Raw genomic sequence first — 25480 nt, 5'->3', positions numbered from 1 at the left:
TGTACCCTTTCTGCTTTCCATTCCCAGCAGCAACGTGCAGCGAGAGAGCCTTTTTTCACCTTCAGCTGGGCCGAAGTTAAGGGTCCATCAGGTCTCCTTTTCCTAGAATATCCTGACTGGAGGTGGCCCGGAACCTCATACTTAAATGTAAATGCCACAGAGGGGAAACATAGACACACAGCTTGTTATCTCTTCACAGGTACTTAACACCTTGGCTGCTTGACTTATTCCCCTGCTGTGCTGGACCATAATGGAAATGGGTGTGGTAATGACGAGCTGAGCTCGTCATGAGCACCAAAGGGGTTAAGAGAGGCATGCTTTTATCTTTGTTCAGTCCCTGTATATAAGAGATGCATGCACTGTAAGAATGTCAGATGTGTTGGTCTGTCCCAGTAGTTACACAAATAATTTCAATAGCACTATTTTATTTCTTCTATAGTGCTGCTCATCCCAATGCAGGGTGTCAGAGCTCTTTACGTAACATAAACATTATACATTGACAATAAATCATGTACATGTGTAAATTAATGTACAAGATGAGTTACATGAGACGGGCATACAAGGTGTAAGAGTCACATGTCCTTCATAGCTCACTGTGCTATATTGCAAGGAATACAATTTATGAGCTGCAGGTAACAAAGGATCTTTGTGTTCAAAGTAGTAACCCACTTACCTATCTACATACAATAAGAATCTGTCATCTGCATGTTACATGAAGTGCATTGCAGGAGACACATTAATCTTCTGTACAACTTTGATTCAAACTGGGACTACACAAAGCACAGATCTCTCCAAAAAAATGCGTTAACCTCCAGAGTTATCTCACCATTATTATTATTCCCTGAGATTTACTGGGCACCACTGCAGCATGTGCCTTAGCCCCATAACATATTTTAAGATGTAGACTTTGCAGCCAATTAAGCAGAACAGATCTAATGCCATGCTTCTCCTTGTTGCCAATTTCTTTGTGGCAGGGTTTAAAAATATAAATGTATGTGTTGAGGCCCAGATTTTGCATCAAGATTGAGCCACTTTTTTGGCACAACCCTGACACCAAATGTCATCTGTTAAATCTCTCAATGCGCTTAAATGTACTCATGATATACATGATAAACACGTGTGAGGTCATAATATCTGATGTCAATTCTTGTGATGTCATTCCAGTGAGGTCACTTCCTGTGATGTCATGTGCAATGTCGCACGTCGGGACATCATGTGCTGTGATGGCACGCGTCATGATTTCACTTGCATACTGCCTAACCTTGTTAGTCTCCCCACTTCTTTTTTAGGACTTGTGCCCTGCCAACAATGCTCAGTAAACAGTGGGAAACATCATATGCACATTTCCTACTTTTTGGCATTCACCAGCGAGTCAAGAGTGACATTGTCTCATTACATTGACTACTTTGTATATTTGCGAATTCCAATATGAAATGGACATTTCATTCAAACCTATTTGAAATAAATACTTTAACATTGAAAATCTGTATTAGTTTTGAAAGAATATTACAAATTTTGCTTTAATATGATTTCGTAATTTGTTTTACAACTACCTTGAATCCTAACAACGTGTATCTCCAAAATATAACGTTAAAGGAAAACAAATTCAACCCTAACCCAAACCTTATTCCGGAACCCTGCGTCTACCCCTTATGTAACACTAACCATATTGCTTCCCTGACTCTGACATCATTCTGACTGAGGAGCCGATTCACAGAACTAACTTATGACAACATCTTAAACGTACTACTTTTGGTATTCACAGAAGGCCTTTAGTAGTCTTAAATTAGGATTTTGTCTCAAGTTAGGATTTTGTCTTAAATTAGGATTTTGTCCTAAATTAGGATTTTGTCTTAAATTAGGATTTTGTCCTAAATTAGGATTTTGTCTTAAATTAGGATTTTGTCTTAAGTTAGGATTTTGTCCTAAATTAGGACAGTGGGTAGCACGTAAGACCCCGAGGAGGCTGCGTACTAACAAAGCTGTTAATCAATGACAGGTAACCCTCACAGCACCTGGATACCCTCACGGGTGACTAGTAGGGCTCTACAAATCTACTGATTGATTGATGACTGAACTGAGGTCCTACGTGCCTTCTGATCACAAGAAGGATCAAGTCGATACACCATGCGAGTCTGGTTGTGAGCTGTACGGTAGATCTATGAGGATATGCCACTTTTTAGCACCGCAGCCCATGCAGGTAAGAGCAGTGGGGCCAGGTGGGGGAATTTCGACTGACAACGACTAGGGAAAATTATTTATTTATTTATTTAATTTCCACTCGTGGTTGTCTCTCGATTAGCCCACCAACCCGGCCCCATCGCCCCTCCGCCCTTATCTGCATGGGTCACAGCTGCATTTTAGAGATGACAGTGACCACACTAGGATCAGCACTTTCAGACTAGAACATGTTCTGCACACTTCCAAAGAAACATTCCTACATGTACCTCTTACCCAAACCATCTCAAACACGCTAACTGCACTTTAAATTATAAAGAAACTAGTGCTTCTCAAACTTCACTGTCCGTTTTGAATCTTCAAACAACCATATCATCTGGGATTCAGCCTTGCAACTTCAAAACCCTCTTTCTACTTTTACAAACTCTGTTACTTTCTACAAATATCTATGCTACACATTTGTGCAGTAGATCCTTGGGAGTGCTGCCTTTCCTTCAGTTACCCACTATCTCACCCCCTCCAACTGCTCCAATTCTGAATTTCAAAGATGTGCTAAGATGCTGTGCGGTCCTCACATACATCCTTAACTTCACTGCCTCTTCCCATCACTACCCAGAAGAAAATACGATTATTCCTCACAAATGAACTATTCCATCCCTGACATCATTCTTCTGCCTTTGCACTCAGCCTGTAGCTTTGGACGTTTCTCTGGTGGTGAGACACGAGTTACCAGGACTACAGCACAATCAATATATGTAAAATTCACCGATCTCTCTTTCCACCCAGTCATGTGAGTACGTCAACTGTATCCACCAAACTCTCCGTCCACGTGTATTTCAAACCTCTTGATAAAGTCTTTATCTTCACTGCCTTCACCGTGCTTCTGTTCCAGTGACCCACCTCCTCCTCGATGCTCCTTCACCAGGCGAAACATCTCTCAATCCACAACTTGTCCTCCTCCAAAATTGCACAGTTCAGTCCTCCAATTATTGTATGACTTCACCTCCTACCTTCGACAGATCATCATCGCAACCCGTCATGACTTCCTCAGACCTGCTCACAAACCCCTCACCACCCAGAAGATCCATGGGGTCAACTCCAAATTCCTGTTATTGTCCTTTGTAGCATGACCAAAGCACATGGGAAGCGGAAGCCCTTATTCATTTGTACTCAAATGCATAGGATATCATGTTATTATAACTCAACTGGCCCCTTAGTTTATATTTCACGTACAGAACCCAACAAACCCCCCTAGAAATTCACATACCTTCTCTGTAGGTCTGGAGAAAACTGAAGTGTGGAGGGCGAAGTGAAGTCTCCGTCCAAGTCAAGCCAATCCAGGGAGCTTCGGCTCATGAGAGAGGCCACGCTGTTCTACAGAAACAGGCAAGAATAGAATGACGGACAGTTCATGAGCACCAGTGGTTGCACTCAAAGTATTTGGATATTCACAATTCTTTGCAGCAGTAAATGTGTGCCACCCAGCTACTAATGCAAACTGCAACATCTGCACTTTATGCCTGCAAAACAATGAACACACATATTTTCCTGGACAAAAATACAACTTCGTTGACTTCGTAGCTATTGGCTCTCTGAATCTGCAGATTCAATTTTATGGTTAAATCTGTCTAAAATTAATGTTGTTGTTTTATCCGTTTTTATGTAACAAATATGGCAAACCCTGGATCTCCCTGGGAATGTGGGTGTTATCTCCACCAGATAAATTGACCCAAAGAAGGTCATATGAAAATCCAGACTGTGCTTTTTCAGTCTCAAATGAAAAGCAACACAAGCAATAACATCTTGAGGAGGCCTGGATACCCCACGTAAAGTACTAGCGATCAGTAAAGCAAATCTAATATATAACTATACAATGATGATAAATAGATAGTGATGTTTTCAAAGATTCATACAAGCTAAAAATTATGATTCCAGGCTCTTAATTTTAAAAATTGGACAACAGATTGGTTAAGTTAGTGAAAGACCAAATTGTACTAGTCGATGTTTTGGACTGTCACAGGCCCTGTACTTGCTATTCGTTTGACTTGGTCCCTCCAAGCACCAAATATTTCTTGGAGCAATAATACAGTCATGGAAGAGCAAGGTACAGCACTAGCACTCTGTGCACAAAGGCAAGCAAAGGTACAAAACATCTCAAAATATTCAGCTGAACATATTTTTGAAACCTCCCATCGGCTCACGCAGGACTCACTGTCATTAATGACTCTTAAGTTTGTACCTGATTTGAATACTTGCCCTTAAGATGCTGTAGCTCTATTTTCCTGTACACAGAACATAAAAGTGAAGTAAAATATCACCCAGTTCCCTTTCCACGTGAATGAGAACTTGGGTGTCATTTGGGTACATAAAGAAGGCCAAGCCTGATCCAGCAAGCGCAGGTCCACATGGAAATGTTAAACACAACGGAGAGGAAGAAGGTTCTTAGGAAATCCCCAAATTTAGGGGTTTAAGTTTTGATTCAAAATTTGGTAATGCAATTGTCTGCCTAAGAACAACCAAAAGAGATTTAGTCTACAAAGGAGTACAAGGCAGAGGCGACAAATAAAACCAGGTGGTTGAGTCCATCAAAAGTGCCAGAGAGCTTCAGGAACCCCAGAGGTCCTGGACCACCTCTGGGAGGCAGGTCTCCAAAGGGCATCAATCTCTGAAGCAGTCACAGGCTAAAGATCTGCCTGGAAGTCATCAAAGATTCCCTACTTCTCAATAAACTACTGTAATGGAGTAAATGCTCCAGTTCACTGAAACGCTCCATCTAGTTCTCTGAAAAGAAAGTTGCGTGGCTGGGCTAATTTTAACCAGATTGCTGTTTTCAAACAAAAGTTTTATCAGCAGCTGCACTCTTTCTCAGTTCAGCAAGCTTCTCCCCAGCAAAGGTTCTCGCATATGACTTTCCACACTTCTTCAGACTTTTAGATGTAAATGGGTCTCAAGGAGGTGTTGACACTTTACAGCGCTTAAACAGAATCTCAAAGTGAGACCTAGAAGGTGCTAGAAACAATGAAAACATTGCTGCGGGATGTGCCGGACAAGCAGACCCTCGCGCCCAGCGGTTAGAGAGCAAAACGTCATGCTTCATATGGTGTATTTAGTCTTGAAATAATTAGATATATCATTGCATAACTCAATTTCTAAATAGGTTGAGGCACAGGTGACTATTAATCACTACATTAGTCAACAACAAAAGAGTGATAGATACCAAACTCCTCCCGAAAATATTTAAGAGAGGAAGAAACGTTAAGCCTGGTGAAGGAAAAAACACAAAAGTTAATTGTAAAAAGAACCCTCACTCACCAACCTAGTGGTGACATGCTTCATCATTGGGTTCCCACTGGAAGGACCGAATGATGAAGCATGGTGAGTGAGGGTTCTTTTTATAATTAACTTTTGTGTTTATTCCTTCACCAGGCTTAACGTTTCTTCCTCTCTTAAATATTTTCGGGAGGAATTTGGTATCTATCACTCTTTTGTTGTTGACTAATATTGATACTTGGGGTAAAAGAGTGGTTTTTTACACCCCGACTCTCTTGTTGTTTGAAATATTAATCACTACAATCACCTCTTGCACCAGGCTCAGATCGGACATGTCGAGATGGGCGTCTGGCAAAAGATGAGTGCCGACTGCAAGGAGGAGAAGGTAGAGCAGAAACAAGGTTTAAGGAAACCAGGATTAAGAATAAATTCAACCACTTTCTTATATCGAAAGTTGGGCAAATAGATTGTCTGCTCATATTATAATGTGGTGATACTTAAATAGCACACTTGCCGAAAGAAAATGTGTGCGATGATACAATAGGGACTTTTGAGCTGTACCTGCTCACTTATTTTGCTTCAGTTCAAAGGATATTGATACTGAAATCAAAACACCATTAATGTCTTTATAAAACCAGCTTCAACACAGACAGAAGCATGGTAAAGATGGTTCGTTTGAGGCACCTTCACGCCTAGAAGTGGGCGAGCCATGGAAAGCTCTAGCCGGGTTCGAGCCGGAAGCATGGCTCTGGCTCGGCTCAAGGCTGGGATGGAACCTCGAGCCCATAACGAGCCATGCTTTCATGTGGCTTCTGCCTGCCACCCCACCTCTACCCAGGATGTGGCCTTGTGGCCAGAGATTCAGACTTTGGAACTGCGTAACCAGCTTTGAGTATCGGCGTGGGCTCAACATCCTCTGATTCTGGGCAGATTACCTAATCCCCTAGCCGATAGACAACAAATGTGACCTTGTGTAATGTAACAGTTGCTCATGTAAAGCGCTCTAAGTTTGCGCTGCAGAAAAATGCACAGAGGTAAAAACATAGCCTTAACCTAAGGAAACACAAATAGATACGCATTTGCTGGCTGACGTCCACAAAGTGAATCCAGAAAATCTGGATAAACTGCGGCTTCTCCACTGAAAATGAGTGATTTTGGGCAAATATTTTATTTCACAAAAACTCTTTTTTTCTTCATGAAAGCACTTTCAAATATGTGAGTTCACAATAGCAGTTGTATAAAAACCTTTTGTTTGACTTCGTATTAATGTCAAAGCTTCCACGTGTTAAATACACTTTTTTTTAATTTTGAAGAGATTTTATCATATTGTATGTGATGTTTGTTGTATCATTTACATGGCAAACATGTTCAGGGCTCGGCTCGGGCACGGTCTCTATGATCCAAGCCAGGCCCTTAGCCTATCTCATTCACCCAACATAAACCTCATCAACCACAGCAGCAATGCACTCCCAGACGTAAATAGTGGTTTTATGCTTTACTGTTTTTACTTAGTGGGGTTAACTAAAGCCCATGCAGAAATAATGAACAAATAAAAATAGAAAGCAGAAACACGAGAGGATCTCTTTCACATTTTTTGCCATAAGGCAAATATAATATTTTGGCGGGTAAAGAAAGTTGAAAAATCCATATGCTAGTGTAAAAAACAGAAAACAATATTCCTATGACCATTTTATTACCCTGCCCTTAGTTTTGGACATCAAACACAGCACATGAAAAATATGTGGGTTCTCATCTTTTCTTAGAGGGATATTAAATATTTTTGGTTCCTATCATTCCAAGAAGACGCTGCAGAAGAACCCTGCGATGTAAGGTAGCAGGCAGAGACGAAGAGTCACAGATCTCAAAGATGCTCAACTACCACAACCATCAAAGCCAAAATGCGGGCCTGGGCTTTTTCTTGGACTTTGGAGTAAAAGTGTAGATAAAGCACAATGGAAGAGTTGTGTGAGGATGGTGAAAGCACCAATCTTTCTTTTCTACAGTAATCTACAAAGGGTGCGATTTTCTCAATTATTTTAAGTTCTCATCCTATTACAGTTGTTTTGTATTGGCTACACTCATGCTTCTTTGAATAATAAAAAAGGTATCAATGGAATTGCTCCAGAAGGAGACCCAGGTTAGTACATACAAAATTAGGGGTCTATTACGATGGCGGGCAGACAATGTCCGCCCGCCACTGCAACGGCTAATGAGACCTCCCGCCATAGGTGTGGCGGTCCCGCTTTTCTCAATCGGATGCCCCTTCCACACTGGCGGGCACATCCCGCATTTCTTACATTGCGGCGGGCGGTGCTGTCAGCACCACCCGCCACAATGTAAGAAATGCATGTCGTGCATTTGCATGTACAACGTGACAGGCACCACACGGTGCCTGCCACCTTGTGCATGCAAATGAAGGGGGGTACCATAGGTACCCCCCATGTGCACCCCCCACTCCTCCAACACCATTGGGGTCCGCAACGGGCCCCCATATGCAGAAACTACATACCTTTCCATGGCAGCAATGCCCCCATGGAAGGTTGCTCTCTGCCATCATCCGAATATGGATGGCGGGGTCTTGCAGACACCGCCACCATATTAAACATGTTTTCCGCCCGGTAGACGAATCGACCGGCGGAAAAGCAGCGGACGGTCTTTCCGTCCATCGATGGCGGGTGGTCTTTTAAGTAGGGATGGTGGGCAGTTCGCCCCCGCCGGGCCAGCGGTGGCTACCGCTGACCCGGCTGGGGCGATCGACCTGCCATCCTAATGGGGCCCTAAGGTTGGCTACTGTCTAAGGAACTTAATTTGTTTGGTTTTCACTCAATTGTGAACTTCGTGTAAAACATACTTTGAGTTTCTTTCTCTATTTGTAATACCTTTTCTGTTTCTGTACTGCTAAAGAAATGTTGTGAGTTTATCTGTGGTGATGACATCACACATGTACACGTCACTCCTCTCTGCACAGTCTCCTGCTGTGATGTCATCAGCAACACCTGGCCCACAAAATGGAGGACATACCCAGAGACAAGACCATGCAAATGTAAACGACAAAATACCCGATATTAAAAAACGTACAGATCTTCTCTTCCTCAAGAGGGCCGCTTCTGCAGGATGGTTGAACCTGAACTTGTGTGTCTTTCCCAAAACAACAACTGCGCCTGTAAGAAAAATAAAATGTGTCAGATGCTCTTTCAGAAGACAGTGCAAATCCTCCAAACACTGTGGCTCCTGGCCAAAGATACTGGAGGGGCAAGAACGCCTAGGAAGTCTGGACAATGGATTCCTGATGGAAATAGCTGTGTGTGACAGGCAAAGACTTTCCAGGGGGCTCAAAATCCATAGCTGAAAGCACAACTTTTTAATATTTTGTTCCTAAGCCAAGACTGGACTAAACCAGTTTTATGTCCCAAAATCAAACAACAAAATATTGTCCAGCCAAAATATCAACTTCACAATATTGGCTACCACAATATCATGAAGTATATAAGCTAAGTATATATTTACTGATCTACACTCCACAGCTACGTACCTTGAAGATATATACATTGTCAAGTTATACAGATGTAGAGTTAAGAAAAATAAATGTTACTTACCTACACGTTAATAGTAGTTGACACTGTGGAGTTGAAATTCACAGTGTGGTATTTAAAACTCTGGCCCAAGTTTTGTTTAAATATTTGAACATTTAAAGGGGTCAGCGGGTGTACAGAAAAAACAGAGTCCTCTTTAACCAGCGCTGTATCGCTAACAATGTCCTAGAACAGGAGTTCTAGAACAGTGCTTCGCTTGATGACGTCTGCTTAGGGTTTTAAGGGAGAATGTGACATCGTTCAGCTGATGACCCCTTTAAAGAGAGACACCCTTAATGACTGTCTCTCCATATGTCATGTCTCTTCAATGTCCAAATGGCTACCACAAAACTTTCCTTGAGTTTCTTATCTCTCATGACCAGGATTGATGCATCTGTATGACACGCAAGTTCTCGCCAACGGCAAGGAGACAACTTATTCTCATTAGTAATAAAATCAGTGATACAGGCTTTCAAAGAAAGTTTCAAGATATACAAATGGCTGATAGGAAATTAAGAGTGAAATTGTTGAAAATTTGTGAACATCTACCAGGATGAACTGGTGCAACTATAGTGACGGGGAAATATTATGCAAGATCCCATCATGTGAGAATGCTAACACTCCCCTGTGTATTGACTAAAACCTGAAATAGGTTTTTGCAATTGTAATTGCATTTATATAACGCTTACTACCCCTGACGCGGCATTGAAGTGATTTACGACGGTTAGCATACTACGCCAGAACCCAAGGTTGGTGGTTAGTCCAGTACCATTTGTTATTGTTGACTACTGGGATTAGTCCAGTGTGTCCAAACAAACATTTCTCTGCATCCACTCCAATTCCTTGCGTTGATGAAATGAATAGAAGTTATTTGTGCCCATTAGTGGGGGGGGGGGAGGGCGTTACACATGCCCATGGAGGAGGAGATTATTAGGTGAGCGACAGGAGGTTAGCTATTGATTCAAAGTGGTCTATCCAAAAATAAATGCAGTAAAATTAAATGATATCATGTTCTCAAAACACACAAATAATTAGCCCACAGTGCTATTGCTCAAGCAGCCTACCTTGAGACAAACGGCGTGGCTGGGTAACTTCCTGTCCGTTGATCGCGCACTGCGCACCCTGGAGGGGCCGTAGAGTCACCGCCCCACTTGTGTTTTCTATGACGCAGTGGTCTCTCTCAATCCACTGACCTGGCAAAACTAAACACAGCCCTAGTTGTTAAATGCCTGCACTCAGTAAGATCCGGGCAAAATGCAGCCTTGCACAGGTATGTATTTATTTCAGAATAAAAAAAAAAATCGCAGCAGTTGCACAGCATATAGGAGTCTTGAAACACTGAAACAATTAACACTACATTAAGTAACTAGTGAAAAGGAAGATGAGGATTTCAACAATACATCAATAGTTGATAAAAAAGAAATTACTTATGGACGGTTCTTATTAAAACAATCTAATCTAATCAAGTGCCTTTTCCATTGTACATTAAGGGATATGACCCGAGTAAGGTGAAAGAAGCTTCAATCTACAAAGATCTATTAAAGTTGGGATATCTGAGCTCATGAGGTTTCCCAGAAGATGTACCAGTCAGTGACACATGTTTCTCCGCAGACCGGTAGAAGGTTTGTCAGTCCCAAGCACCTCACTTTCATGGCTTCTAGTGTGGAACTGACGCGCAACCACATCTTCTCTCACTCCAAGATCATTATTTCTAATCTCAAACTATTCATCTGCTCTTGTGGTCCCTGATCAAAAATGACCCTTTGGTCTTCTACCTATTTTCTGGCTAACAAAATCCATAAAAAGTAGAGGACTCGGCCAGAGTTTGCCAGTAGCTCTACTGATATCATTTGTAATATCCTTACACGGTTTCAAAAGGTTGCGAGATTTACAAAGCTATGGCCTAGATGTAGGTAATAGCAAATTACCGAATGGTAAATACCGAATTTTACCAATTTGGTAAATATACCGATTCTGTAAATTAAATGCCACCTGCATGTCAATTCCCAAATACCAGTCGGTAACGGCCAAATTCGGCCGTTACCGACCGGTAATTGGCGACCTACATCGGGCCCTATGTTTTTTAAAATATATTTTTATTAATGATTTCCATAAAAGCAAAAAACAACCTTAGAGATGGACAATTATGATAGACATCACATGCACAATTATTTCTGAGCGTATCATAACTTTGCGTCTTCTAATCGTCTGTACCCTGATATAGTTGGCTAAAATATTAAGCTGATGTTTGAGGTTGTTACAATATTTTTACTTGTTTAAAGTCTTACAGCTTTACAGTGTATTGACGGTGGTCTTTCGTAGGAAGGGGAACTGGAGATTTTTGAGCAGTGTGTGCCATGTCTCCAGGTCTTCCAGGAGTTGGTCATCTCTTCTAGTAAGCTTCATGCACATTACGTCTGCCACCCCCCATTCACGCGCATCCCGTAGCCAGCTATCTACTGTTGAGCTTTTATGACGCAGCCAGTGCATCGCCAGTCTCCAGCCTTTATATGGACAAGCCAAGCAAGGCAAGCATGGCTCGGCTTTAGAACGGCCCTTGTCCATGGGGAGTGGCAAAACAAAGCCAAGCCAAGCTAGGCAATGCCCTATTGCAGTTTTAAAAGACAAACCCACTAGAAGCATGAAAGCTGAAAGGTGCTTTCATAGCTGCCAAGGTTTCAGTTTGCTTAAGTGTGACATTTTCACAATTTCAGTGTAATTATGAGTGACATTCAACGAACAGGAGTGACAGTTTCCCACGAACAGTATGTCACCTACACTTAGTGGTAGCAGGGCACAGCCCACAGCCTAGGTCGGACACCTGTTTCCGGGCAGCAGAGAAACAATAAATTAATCGGAGATTCCCTGCCTTAGCCCACCTGCGCCTCCCTGGCTGGCAACCAATCAAATTAATGGCGTGATCAGATTATGATCAATTGACAGAGTCTGTCCAAGCTCTCTGCCACATGGAAGCCGAGGCTGACTGCAGGATGGGAGAGGGGCCCAGCGGGGCACTTCTCCCTGTACACCTCTCCAATTAGACCCCTCCTTTACTGCAGTTTAGACAGACCCATGTTTAGGTCTCGCCTGAGCCAGCGCTCATGCGCTACTCTGCGAGGCTTCTAGTAAGGACTTCAAACTCAGACCACACGCTTGTGCCTGTGCTTTTTTTTCCACTCACACGCTATTGGCCTTTGCATATGTCTTTCTAAGAAAGACAGCACGCAATTGGCCAAAGGCGGGTGCATGTCCCACCTTCTCTCTCCCCTGGCGTAGGGAGCTCGAGAGCGAGCAGCGGCCCAGCACTGTGCCTGCTGCATTCCTTAAATTCTTTGAAGTGCGCGCACACACACTACTCGCATCACTCCCGGGCTTGTTGTCTTTTTCATCCTAAATGCCTCCAATATAAAACACAGGAACGTCTATCGTCCGACCGAGTGCTTCCTCCTCCTAGCCGAGTCGTTTATTCTTGGAGAGGAGTCTTTTTATTGTATTAGTGATTCTTTTATTTCTGTAGAATAGTCATTTCATTCGTTTTGCCGAGTCATTTATAGTTGCAAATCAGTCCTTGTCGATTCGGTTATTTCTAGACATGGTTAATTTCTTCCACTAGCCGACTCATTTATTCCTAGAAAATTATTATTCTATTCTCCAGCAAGCCCTTGATTCGTGGACATGTGTTTCACATGCCAGGAGTGCGAGATTTTTCGATTTGATCTGAAGGTTTTCTTTTCCGGGAAAAGTGATACCTGGGGGTTTCTTTTCGTTCCAGTGCCTCTGTTTCAGGTGTTGCCTTTCTTCAGGTAGAGAAGACTGTTCCTCCTGCTGTAATCGTATTTTAATTGATTTATGAAGGGGGGGTGACTCCAGGCCACGAGTGTCGGCCCCACTCGTCGAGAAAATGGCAGTGAGCTCTGCAAAGAGTCCCTCACACCGGGGGCTGGCACCGCTGCACTCCCGGGAGGTGTCCTGCAGTTGACCCGCACACTGGTGGATGTAGCTCCCAGGTCTGATGTGAGGGCGTGCAGAGCCTCTCAGAGCAGGGCAGAGTCTGTGTGAATTCATACCTAACTACGCTGTTTGTTCTGCGATAAGATCACCGGACCAGAGGAGTCGAGGGCGGCTGCACTTTGGTCCCTCCCAGTAACCGATGCCGACTCGCTCGGAGGTAGACCCTGGCTCGTTTCCTATAGCTAGATTCCTAGTAGGGTCTGTGCTACGTGTCTGTAGCATTCCCAGTAGCCAATTCAGCCAAAAATAAGCAGCCCTTACTTAGGCCAACATGGTCTTTACTTCGACCCGCACCTCCCTGCACAGGACAAGGGCCACAAGTTTAAATGAGAGACTCTTAGTCTGTCAACAACATGGCGGCGCCCTGGAGTATCAATGGGCTGGGCCGGCCCAGGATATCACCATGGTGAGGCTGTACCCACAGTACCACCGAGGTGTAGAAGCAGACAATAAATGGGATGAGAGAGTGTCTGTCATACAGTATTACTGGCGTCCAAAGAAGTGCTATTGTGTGCCCAGTTGTACTGCCTGAGTACAAGCCAGAGAGGCCTACAGCAGCCACCGAGATGGCAGACTCAGACTACCACAGGATGAGGGGAGCCAAGTTAACACTATTTCTGGTGACGCCTGGGTCACATGACCCAATTCTGTGTATACATCGTAAAGAATTGTAGGATTGTAATGTGAGCAGTTTTATCAATGTTTAATTAGTTGACTGCTGCTAAACATATTGCCAAATATCTGCTCTTGCCCCTCTGCACTCACAAACTGCCCTCTCAGAGGTGCAGCCTGTGCAGGGGCACCAGAGGTCAACCTAGAACAGTGCTTCAATACCCGCAAAACCAGCAATAAGGGCCAACTCGCATCGTCGGTAGATTGGGAGCGTCTGCCGCTGTGGCCGCCGTTCATTCTGGCTGCTGCATTGCCGTGATAGCGGCTTTATTCTCCCCAGGCGATTGCGCCTCAAGATGGCGCCTGGTGCTTGAGCGGAGCCGCGCTTGGTCTCTAGCAGAGCGGGGGTCGCGACATTGGGAGCAGGCCCCCGGTGAAACTGATCCGGACCTGTGAGGCAATTAACGCCGCCGCAACGAAAATCCTACATCCGGACTACTGGAACTGAACCCTTACAGCGCTGCTCCCACTCCTACCGCGCACTGAACAGCCAAATCCCTGATGCTGAGTCCGTGCTCGGGCCCCCAGGGCGGGTGATCCCGTTGAAATTTGGTTCTTTGTAGAAACCCATTTACTGATCATTAATGGAACCACCAGGCAAGCGCCAAAGGTGTCGTCAGACCTAGACTTCTAAGACCTCATCACGGCAGCCCCTCAGGTTTATGAGGTATGTGGATCTTGGACCAGGCTAAGCAGCTCGGGGCAAGATAAATGCTAGTACTTCTTGCACTGCATAAGATGGCTTCTACTGTGACACTGAATGACTCTGTCTTTCCACAGTCTCATATGCCCTGCACGTGACAGACTTCCAGATCTTCCTCGCTCCAACTCTTTCTTCAGCACTGGGCTGTGACTGAAATGTTATTGTTAAGAGATAGAAGCAGAGACCCAGAACACATTGTGGGGGAAGATCACAGTCTGTTGTGTCAGGTACCTCCCCCACAGTACACCTTTATATTTACCTCTCTGCCGGGCCCTAATTCCCATTACCCACACTACTGGATTTCACTGTACTCATTTTTGGGGAACGACCGAACTTAACACCAAGGCCATAACCCCCCTGCCTGACCTCAAGATGGCCGCCTCAGTTGGTCTCTTCTCGATGCCCCACCACTCCTGGACAACAGAACTGGTCATCGACCTGATCTTAACCACATCTCTCACCTGACCTTGATCTTGCTCTCCCTCTAGGACATGTACACTTCGAATTTCCCTCGACTATGGAGACCATGCCATTTGACCGATACCCGGTGGAGCTACCTGATAGCTAAAGAGGAGATGGGCTGCGGATTCCCCCTCAGCCGTCACCTACCCAGCCGGACCTTGGGTAGACTTTCCCTTCATCTCTCCGTTGTATCTATACCCTACCCCTCTCTCCCATACCCCCTTACCCTTCTCACTCCATTTTCATTTTCTTCTATCACTCCCTTTTCCTTTTCTTAAATGTTTTTACTTGTATCATTGGTAATATGTAACGATGTAAGTTTGCAACTATGTGGAATTTTATGTAAAGCGCTTTGATACCTTTGGGTCTAGCCAGCGCTATATCAAACTCTTTAAATAAATACATACATTTTCATTGCTTGCATTGCAACCCATGGCACCTATGCTAGACCACTTTTCTTTCTATGCTCACCGAGATGGCCAAATGCTGGATAGGATACAGATAAAAGCATTTTGGTTATTATTTGACCTACAGAAGCATTCTTCTCCCGCACAGATCCGTTTGAGTTTGGTCTTGTTAACCAAGATGTATCCAGTAGAGCAACAGCAGTAAACAAGCATTGGCATAGCCAATAGGTCTCGCTTTTGGGACCTTATAAGTATTTAGTTATGCAGCACAATATCCTTGGCGTAACAACATCAACTGTTGCACAGCTAAACACTTATAAGGTCCCAAAGGCGAGATCTATTGGCTATGCCAATGCTTGTTTGTCATCTATTACGGGACCAGTGTTACAATGGTTCACCTCGTTCCTTAACAATAGAACACAAAGAATCAAGATGAAGCATTCACTTTCTCAACCCTCCCTGGTCCCCATTGGGGTCCCACAGGGCTCAGCACTCTCTTTAATCTATTCATGGAACCCATGGCAAACGCATTGAACTCTGCGAACATCCAATATCACCTTTACGCTGACGACATCCAACCGTATATGAAAATCTCTTCACCAGAAGACTTCATCTCTCTCAACGCTATTCTACAGAACACTCAAAGTTGGCTCACCGACAACCACCTTATGCTTAACACCAAAAAAACAAAATTCCTTCACATCTCCCCACCTAAACACACACCCAAGATAGACCTTTGGTTAAGACATCTAACTTCCTTTGACTGTGCCCCCCGCATTATTGACTCCGGGAAATTCTTGGGAATCACCATAGGCAAACACCTGAACATGCAAGCCTTCCTCCCTCAGATTGACTTAAAAATGGCGGTACAAGCCCTTGTGTTACCAAGATTGGATTATGGAAAAACCACTCTATGCGGTCTCCCTAAATACAAGTTGGCCCGGCTGAGGGCTTCGCTCAACGCTTCCGCCAGACTGGTCTCAGGGATTAAAAGAAACAACGACATCTCTCCAACCTTGAAAACTATGAATTCGATGTAGACTAATAGTTATCTATGATATCCTGATATTTCTGTCTACCTCTTTTGGATTGTATGGAAATTACTGAATGTATATATTCTACTCAACCTCCTACTGTCTAATAACTGTGTATTGTGTAGTGCTTTGATGCCCTTGTGGATCATTTTTTGTTGTCTTCTAGTCACCTATGCAGTCCATATATTATATACCTCTTTTGCACTGAATAGAGAATACCAAATGTTTGTATACCACATCAACCATCTAATGTTTAATAACTGTATCTTGTAAAGCGCTCTGATACCCTCGTGGGTCACGTGTGCGCTATATAAAACTTTATATAAATATTTAGAAGGTTTTTTTTGTGGCTGTACATCCACATCTCTTTGATACTATGGTTTGAGCAGGAGGCTGGTGTGTGTTTTTTTGTTTCGGCCCTCAAATCTCTGAAGTTAGCTTGGCTTGCATATTAGTTTCTGTGATAGCAAGATATTTCCTCGTCATAATATATTGAGATTCCTATACCTTCTGTTGCACACTAGTGCCATCTTGTGGCCTTTGAAATAACGAGCTCAGCTTTTTTGGTCCGTCCAAGCAAGTTGAGAAACTGGAACTACACTCTTGTCAAATTCCTTTTACAAGGCCCCCACTTTCTCTTGCCTACAGCATCTCGTTATGTACACATGCAAGTCAAGGACATTACGTTGTCCTGTGCACGTGCCTTATGCCATATTTGAAATTTCAATACAAATAACTATCAACGCCGCAACAACACAATCTGGCTAATTTCTCCAGAGCTGCAGGTAAAGGACCCAGGGACCAGCCATGGTTTCTGAATCTGTAGCAGTGGCTGATGGAGTTACTTACCAATATCCTGGTCTTGGTCAGAATCCCTTCTTCCAATCTTGGTGGAGCCTTCCTACATTCAAAACAAAAGTTTAGCACAAAGTAAGGCAGTCACATGTTATGAAGTTTTAGTTTATGACCAGTAAATAACTCATGACATTAAAGTGCATACAGCAAACAGATGAGTTTAGCTTTTGCTTTTGGCACATATATATTTTGGATATGATCATGGTTGCACTTGCCTTTTGTTGAGGGGTGTGCAAAACTCACATCATTTGGTGTAAAGTAATTACGCAAAATTACTGCACACTTAAGTGTAATTAAGCAAAATGCATCTTGCATTAAAAAAACTATCAAATTTTCTTCTTTTTGCCATCTTTTCCCTGTACATATTTCACCAGGTGCTAGACTGCAAAATCATCACAGCGAAAAAAACCAAGGCTGTGTGTTATAACTACACAACTTAGAATACCTGTAAGGGCATAAAAAGTGTTTCACTCGATACGAAAGTTAACTGTAATGAGGACCCAGGAGGGCGGTTGTATGGCCTTTGTCACACATGGGACAGCGGCACCACCTGCTGTGCTGTGATATACGAATCCCTATTTACCAGCACAAAAGAGCCACTTTGGACCCTGAATCTATACATCACTCGGCTGCATCCAGTAAACACGCGCCCTTTAGGAGTGAAAAGATAATGTAATACATTATATGATCGCGATCAGCAGCTACCAACAGAAGTCAGCTGCCTTCCCTTTGTTGTTTTTGGGCTTTGATAAACTGTCGGTCCCTGTGGCCATGCACCTCTGATTTGTTTGATGTGTTACAGTCTTCAATTATGAACTCAAAGAACTTATAGAAACTCATGGCCTGGGAATCCAGGCTGAACTGATCTTACTGGAGCAGAAACAAAGCTGATTTGCACAGGGGTGTAATCTTTTTGAAGTGGAGAGGTGTGGTGCAGCGGCCAGGGCAGCTGACTTCGGAGCAGAGGGTTCACGGTCCGGTCCCCAGCGGCAGCTCAGCACCATGTGACTCTGGGCAATAGCTCACATAATTTCCACGACGGCCACCAGCACCTTGAGACCCGTAAGCGTGTGTAGTTCGCGCTTTACAAATACGGATTTATTTAAGTGGCACCGTGGCCAAAAAACCATGGCACAGCCCTTAGTGATTACCAGTGACTGAGATGAATTCACATATTCCACTAACTACTTTTTTGTTTTTCTAAGCGAGACATCCCAAGTGCAACAGGTGTGCCCAGACATGGTCCCCTGCTGCTATATCATCCAACCCGCACCTCACTGATGAGGCCCAAAAGGCTGAAAACAGTCTGGGATGCCTCGTGCTCCCATCGAGAGTGGGCCTTGCAGTTCCTATTGGAGCAGGTCCGAGACTGATTTGCATATAGATGGTCTCTGTCTGGAGACTAACCCCAAGTAGGACGCTTATGTCCAGGCACACTGTGCCACTGGAACTAAGCTATCCCTGGTAAATGAGCCCATAACTAGGGAGACACCAGCCCTGGGTTGCTTGTGTTTGGTTAAGGGAGGACCCAGTCTGGAAATTCGGGCTGGACTGTTCCCATTGGAGAAAGGTCAAGACTGATTTGTATATGGCTGGGTCCAAACTGAGGGGGCCTGGTGTGCAAAATAATGATGGACTGGGAGGTGGCACGAGTGATTATCAGTGAATGAGATTAATTCAAGCATTCCATCCATCACTTTTTTAAAATACTTTAGTTATGCATTTTTGTATACTTTGGCAGACTTCAGGCAATGCCCATCCACCCACATGTCCAGTTACACTCAGGCTCTAAATAAAGTTCAGACACTCCCATCCACCCATCTGACCAATCACACTCCGTCTCCAAACCAAGTCCAAGCACTCCCATCCACCCACATGGTCAACCACACTCATGCTCTCAGCAAACCTCAGGCACTCCCATCCACCCACCTGGCCAATCACACTCTGTCTCCAAACAAAGTCCAGGCACTCCCATCCACCCACATGGTCAACCACACTCATGCTCTCAGCAAACCTCAGGCACTCCCATCCATCCACTCGGCCAATCACACTCCATCTCTAAACAAAGTCCAGGCACTCCCATCCACCTACCTGGCCAATCACACACATGCTCTCAGTAATCTTCAACATCTCCGACACACTCACCTGGCGAATCACCCTCATACACTTAGCACACTTCAGGTGCTCCCAACCACCCACCTGGCCAATCACATTCATGCTCTCAGTAGACTTTTGCAATGTCCATCCACCAATCTGACCAATCACACTTTTTCACTGTGCACACTTTCTGCCATGCCTCATCTATGCACTACATCAATCCATGTGTTTGTCACCAGGGGAAACCTTCAGTTATCCGCTCCTCTACACAGAAACAGATACTGCATGGCACTGACACCTTGGAGAGCCAACGGGAGCATGCACTTAGGCCTTTCACTGTTTAGATAATGACATTCACTCCAGCGACCAGAGCACTCACTCCTTGGAGAGGGACCGCTACACCTATAACCGGTCCTCAAGAGTAGATTAAACCTCAAGATGAACCAATGATTCCTCTAATGCATCTATCAGTGAGGAGTGTGGTTGCCACTTGCCCCTTGCTTCTAACCATCACCATTGATGAAAGTGTCACAGAGTGTGAGACATCACAAATGGTACAAGCACAAGATGTGGATTAACGCAGTACGGAAAGGGCTAAGTCTATTGCCAATTTATAAGAAGGATATTGACAGTCCTTAAGGTAAGAGCATAGAACTGAGAATATCCTTGGATGATTGGGAACAAGTACCACTAAATCATCTACAAGAAAATACGCTTATCACCGTCAAACCAAAGCTAGCGCAAGTGTGAAAACAGAGAAATAGTTGACGTTATTGTGAACATGTTGAGATGTTGGATTAGTTGCTTAATGCAGTTTTAAAGGTTGATATCAAAGTAAGAAAAGTCAAGTGAAGTAATGAAAAAATTAGTCTGCAAGTAAGTGACACAACATCAAGAGAGACAATGCATATTTTTACAGCCCAAAGCACAGATGATAAGTATTAGAACAAATTGAAATAAACAGTTTATTAACTGCAACATCTTTAAGGTAAAAGGATCACCCAAATTTACCTTTGCACCAAACAGAGAGCAGAGTCTAAAGAAGGAGAAGCACTGAGAAAGGAAAAGCAGCTTCAAGGAGCTAGGAGAAAGGAATACAAGGAAAAGGGTTAGTGCCAATGGAGAGTGGGTTATAGAGGATGTTCGAAATGAGTACATAGTTATGACAAGAGATGTGTTGGAATATGGTCCTTCCTCCAGCTTATACTAGTTTTACGCCTGCAAGATAAAAATATGTCACTTTAAAAACGCCAATTAGAAGCTTTTCGTTGACCAGCACATGAAAACGAAGGACAAAATCCTGGGCCCTGTATGAGAATCGAATGCAGCGCCATGAGTCAACCCCACTGCCACGGATCACCACCTAACAGCACTACAATGGCTGCAAATTCAGTGCTGGACAGATATGTTGTCTGGAAGGAAGGGGAAAGCAGCAGCCATCTTGCACTGGGAGCTCAGCTCAGGACAAAAACCTGAAATATCACCTCAATGGTTAATGCTGCTGGAAAAAAATGGAGTGTTTGGTAGATGACAAGGTAAACAGAGGCAAGGATGTGGGTATAGAAAACCATAAAGTTGAACCCTACTATTTCCTGGAGGTGATGGGCAATTTAACGGAATGTTGTTGATGCCAACATGACAGTGGATGCTGGGGTGGAGGTACAGAGCAAATTGTGAAAAAGTTCACAGGTGAGGTTTCTGGGACACTTTCTCACATGACCCTGGTGGGCCCTCATGTTGGGTTTACGGACTCCCCCAAAGACATTGAACGCTGATGCTAACAGCAGTGGAACACTGATAGAGTTCCTGTAGTGTATGGCAAAGAGGGCTTAGTGGGAGACATTCAAACAGATGCTGATGTTCAAGAGAGAACTGCATCTCTTATTGGTTCAGGATTTTGAGTACAAAAATGTTGACCAAGATCAGAACCCTTAAAAGTCTGAACTTTTCTACATGTGACCGGGTAAAGCTATGAGAGTAAGATTCCTACTTTTAAAACTGTGGGGCATATTATCAAGGATCGGTGTTAAAATTATCGCCGTTTTATCGGCAGGAAACTGGCGATAAAACGGCGATAAAGGGCTTGATAATACGCCCTTGTTAACTCCCATAGAAGCCCATGTTCTTGTGTTAACATGGGCTTCTATGGGAATTAACAAGGGTGTATTATCAAGCTCATTATCGCGTTTTATCGGCAGTTTCCTGCCGATAAAACAGCGATAATTTTAACACCGATCCTTGCTCATATGCCCCTGTGTTTTTATGATTCCTGGCTAATGTTATTTTAATATTTGCTTCTTCTTTCTGCCTTATATAGTTTGTACTAGGGCCAGGTAGGGGCAGATCAGTGAACGTAAGTGTTACACTGGTGAACAGGATGGAAAAAAATCGGAATAAGCATCTTTTGTAACATGAGTAGGTTGGTTTTGCAAATATTTTTGGTTTGTATTTAACAATTTTCCTTTAAAATGATATACATAAAGTCAAACATAGAATAATACTACCCAGCCAGGCCACACTTTAAATTATTAACGTGTGCGTGTAACTTTATAGATACAGGTATTGTCACCTATGATACACGTGACCATAAATAAAAAAAGATCAACAGGGGTTAATGCCACAACCTAATCAAAGACCTTTACTTACCATTCTTACACCGCGACAACAGACAGGAACATGCAGTGTCATGTGGTAATCTGCTCTACACTGACCTGTAATCCCTAATGTTACTAACACTATCATTCTTACCAGAGATGGCCAGAGATGAAGAATACTGTGTGACAGAAAAGGACAAACCAATTTTGAGCTGAGATTCTATTTGTTGATGTTAGCATGTGCATTTTATGGTGATTTAATGAACTGTGGAAAATGGCTCAGACCTATTGTATGGTTTTGTCCCAAAGGGCATATGGCATATGTTGTCACTGGTATGATAATCTTATACTGACACAGGTACAAATTGTCCCAGACGTACAGGAGCAATCATACACCGAGGTATCGTTAATAATTACATCCATGTGACCTCATCCTGGGGAGATGTTTTTTAATTTCACAGACTTTTTAATTTCACAGATTAGGAAATACTACCACAGAATTAAAAAAAAAATATTGAACTAACGCAGCAGTCTTACCCTGAGATAATACAGCACCACGCCAGTGCTAAGGATGTCGTCGTCCACTGTTATCAAATGCGGGACGCTGGAGTCAATGGTCACCCCAGCTTTGCCCTTGTTGATGTCCACGTTGTATTCTGCAGTCATCGTGTCCCTGTCTGACCACTTATCTGTCCAGTCTTTTGTCAACTGCTCAATCTAGCGGAAGATCACAAGAAAAGGCGCTTTTACTTTCCACTTATTTACTATAAAAATCATGGAAGGAAATCACTGACTGCTGGCCACAATGGCCACACCAAGTTCAAATATATTCAACAACGTATGTGTCTATAATATATCAAATGCATTCAACAACTTATGAATAACAATGGATCTTGGGCTTGCAAAACAAATTCTTCTGTGATACTGAAAGTAACCAACAGTGGTGCCTGCTGAAACATGGTTGTTGGAAAGGGTTAATCTTGCTGCTAAAGACAATTGTTCCATCTGTCCCATCACAGGAAAACCTTCTCAGATGTCTGGAAGAGCTTTGAATTAACATGTGATAAACCTTATATCTTCTACCATAAGTTGATGTAAAGCACCTCTCTTATTATATGAATTTTAACACCTGTACAATGGGGACCTGCTTGACATTCTCAGCAGCAACAGTCATCATAAATTCAAGCGGGAAAAAGGCAGTGATGGGTAAAAAACACAAGCTTTTTCAATATCAGCAGCATTTATGAAATTGCAGAACATAAAATATCAACTTAAAGCCACATGATGTTGGGCTTTAATGTTATTGAGTACTAATACACAGGGTAATAGTGGCATTTGTTTCTAACTTGTTATTCAAGTGCTTAGAAATAAGCAGAAAAAGCAGTACATAATGGTATTATAAATATTAGGTTAGTAAACAGAAACATCCAGAAGAAAGTTTTATTGATAGTTTAAACCTGAAGAATTTCACAGACAATTACATATGAAGAAACACAGATATTTGCCAACCTTCTGCTCGTTCTGGAGAACTAAGTCTGACAGGTTCCCATCTCGATCGTCGCTGAAAGAGGGGCTTGAATTTCTCTGTGTAAGGAAAGAGGACAGAGCTCTGTACAGTTATTTTTCATCCATACTAATATAATAAAGAGAGAGCCCAAACCTTTGAGGCGGGTAATCTCAGGAACCACAGCACCCATCACAACACCCAATACAGCGTTGGAAAGGGCAGTTGCAGCAGAAGGACATAGGCTATGCAGACGCCCACCATATACATTTAAAAGGTAAAAGAACCGTGCCCGCAAAGTAGTCCCTTGTGGGCGTGTCTGCGCTGTGCTGTGGGTGTGTGCTGGGGGCGTGAAAAACGCTGGGGGCGTGTGGTACGTTCCGCCCTTCATGCCATGTCTCATATCGTGTGCTAATCCCACCCTGCTCCCTTTAAATACCCCTGCACCCCATAATCATAACCCACCCTTGCTCCTTAAAATACCCCAACACCCTTAAACACTAACCCATCTTAACCCTATAAATATACCCTGTACCCCAAAACCCAAACCCATCCCTAAAAACTAAAAATTCCCCTGTACCCCAAAACCCAAACCTAGCCCTGAACCCTATAAATACCCCTTTACCTCAAAACCCAAACATACCCCTGAACGCTAAAAATACCCATGTACACCAAAACCCAAATCTAGCCCTGAACCCTAAAAATACCAATGTACCCCAATACCCAAACCTATCGCTGAACCCTAAAATACCCCTGTACCCCAAAACACAAACCTAGTCCTGAACCCTAAAAATAACCCTGTACCCCAAAACCCAAACCTAGCCCTGAACCCTTAAAATACCCCTGTACCCCAAAACCCAAACCTACCCCTGAACCCTAAAACTACCCCTGTACCCCATAAACCCAAAACTATATCTGAACCCTTAAAATACCCAAACACCCCAAAACATATACCTCAGTACCCCAAAACATATACCCCTACACCCATACTTACCTTATCCAAACATTAAAAAAAACATGCTTTTACCATTCATGCATTTACAACGAATTTCGTTGTAAATGTTTGCGTGATAAAAGCATATAAAATGTAATGCCATGCGTTATAATGGCATTGCGGAGTCATGGTACTTTCGTGATGAAAGTATGCGGAGTGATGGTATGCAGAAAGAAAGTTGCGGAATAATGGGTATTTACCCTCCCCCGGTAAGTACATTGGTGGCTCGGCGGCCCACATCTCCAGCAACATACTCATATTTTTTCACCACCCATTTGAAAAATGCACAGGTCTCTCTCATCGATGGCCAGCACTGACATACACTTTTAGAAATACCTCCCGCCACAAGTTCTAGAATTGCGAACTTTAGAGCTGGGGAGCTACGTTCGAATCTCGGCATCAGCTCAACATCCTGTGATTTCAGGCAAATCGCTTTGTCTCCCCGTGCCTACCACAAATGAATGTGTTCTTCTGTAATGTAAATTGTGCTCATGCCATGTTGTCGAGTTCGCGCTATATAATATTGCAAGGAAAAATAAAGTAGGGAAACTCGAGTTCACACACTACTGAACGCGCACTCTTAAGTGCATCAGCAGTGCACTGTGAATCGGAGCGTTTCACAGGCCTGTCACAGATAAGAAATGCTATCAAAACGAAATCCTACAAAACAATATACTACTGGCCGGCAGCAATTCATACCCGGACAACGTCGGGACGGGCTGCTAGTTCTATATAAATGTCTTATGTTCAGAATACAGGGTTCTGTCTGTAAAACCAGAGTCCTTAGACACAAAGAGTAAAATAAAGAAAGTTTCCATTGTTAGAACAGGCGGTGCCAGTGACATGTTCAAATAATCAGTGACATTTACATTCTGTAACTGACATCTAAACCTGTCTGTAGCAAGATTGTAGAAAGGTTAGCAGATTTTGGGGGAAGATTTATATGCATAGTAAAGTTTTGACTATATGTTTTTAATGTTTATTTTTTTCTTTTCAATGTCCTTTCCACTTGGAACCCCGACTCATCTTTTCATCTGTCTCAGGTGTGAAAAATCATCTTTTTTCAGGAAATTGTGGAATCCTGCATTTAATTTAAATAAAATAACAGGAAGAAAGAGAGGACTCAC

The 25480-nt window shown here is 43.2% G+C and overlaps 1 protein-coding gene across 1 annotated transcript in view; it reads right to left on the bottom strand.

Moving 5' to 3' along the window:
* Window positions 1-25480, bottom strand: part of LOC147689637 (stAR-related lipid transfer protein 9-like) — a 574886-nt gene that overhangs the window by 144618 nt on the left and 404788 nt on the right. The window contains exons 15-20 of the mRNA XM_086937097.1: window positions 23365-23439; window positions 22393-22572; window positions 17159-17210; window positions 10085-10222; window positions 8527-8609; window positions 3446-3552 (exon numbers count right to left, since the gene is read on the bottom strand). Of these exons, the coding sequence (XP_086793223.1) occupies window positions 3446-3552; window positions 8527-8609; window positions 10085-10222; window positions 17159-17210; window positions 22393-22572; window positions 23365-23439 (635 nt within the window). The remainder of the gene's footprint in view (window positions 1-3445; window positions 3553-8526; window positions 8610-10084; window positions 10223-17158; window positions 17211-22392; window positions 22573-23364; window positions 23440-25480) is intronic.

This window comes from Lissotriton vulgaris, chromosome 9 (genome assembly GCF_964263255.1).
Source record: "Lissotriton vulgaris chromosome 9, aLisVul1.2, whole genome shotgun sequence".
In the NCBI taxonomy this organism is placed as follows: Eukaryota; Metazoa; Chordata; class Amphibia; order Caudata; family Salamandridae; genus Lissotriton; species Lissotriton vulgaris.
The sequence above is the reverse complement of the archived record's forward strand: the minus strand, read 5'-3'. Positions and strand labels throughout refer to the sequence as shown.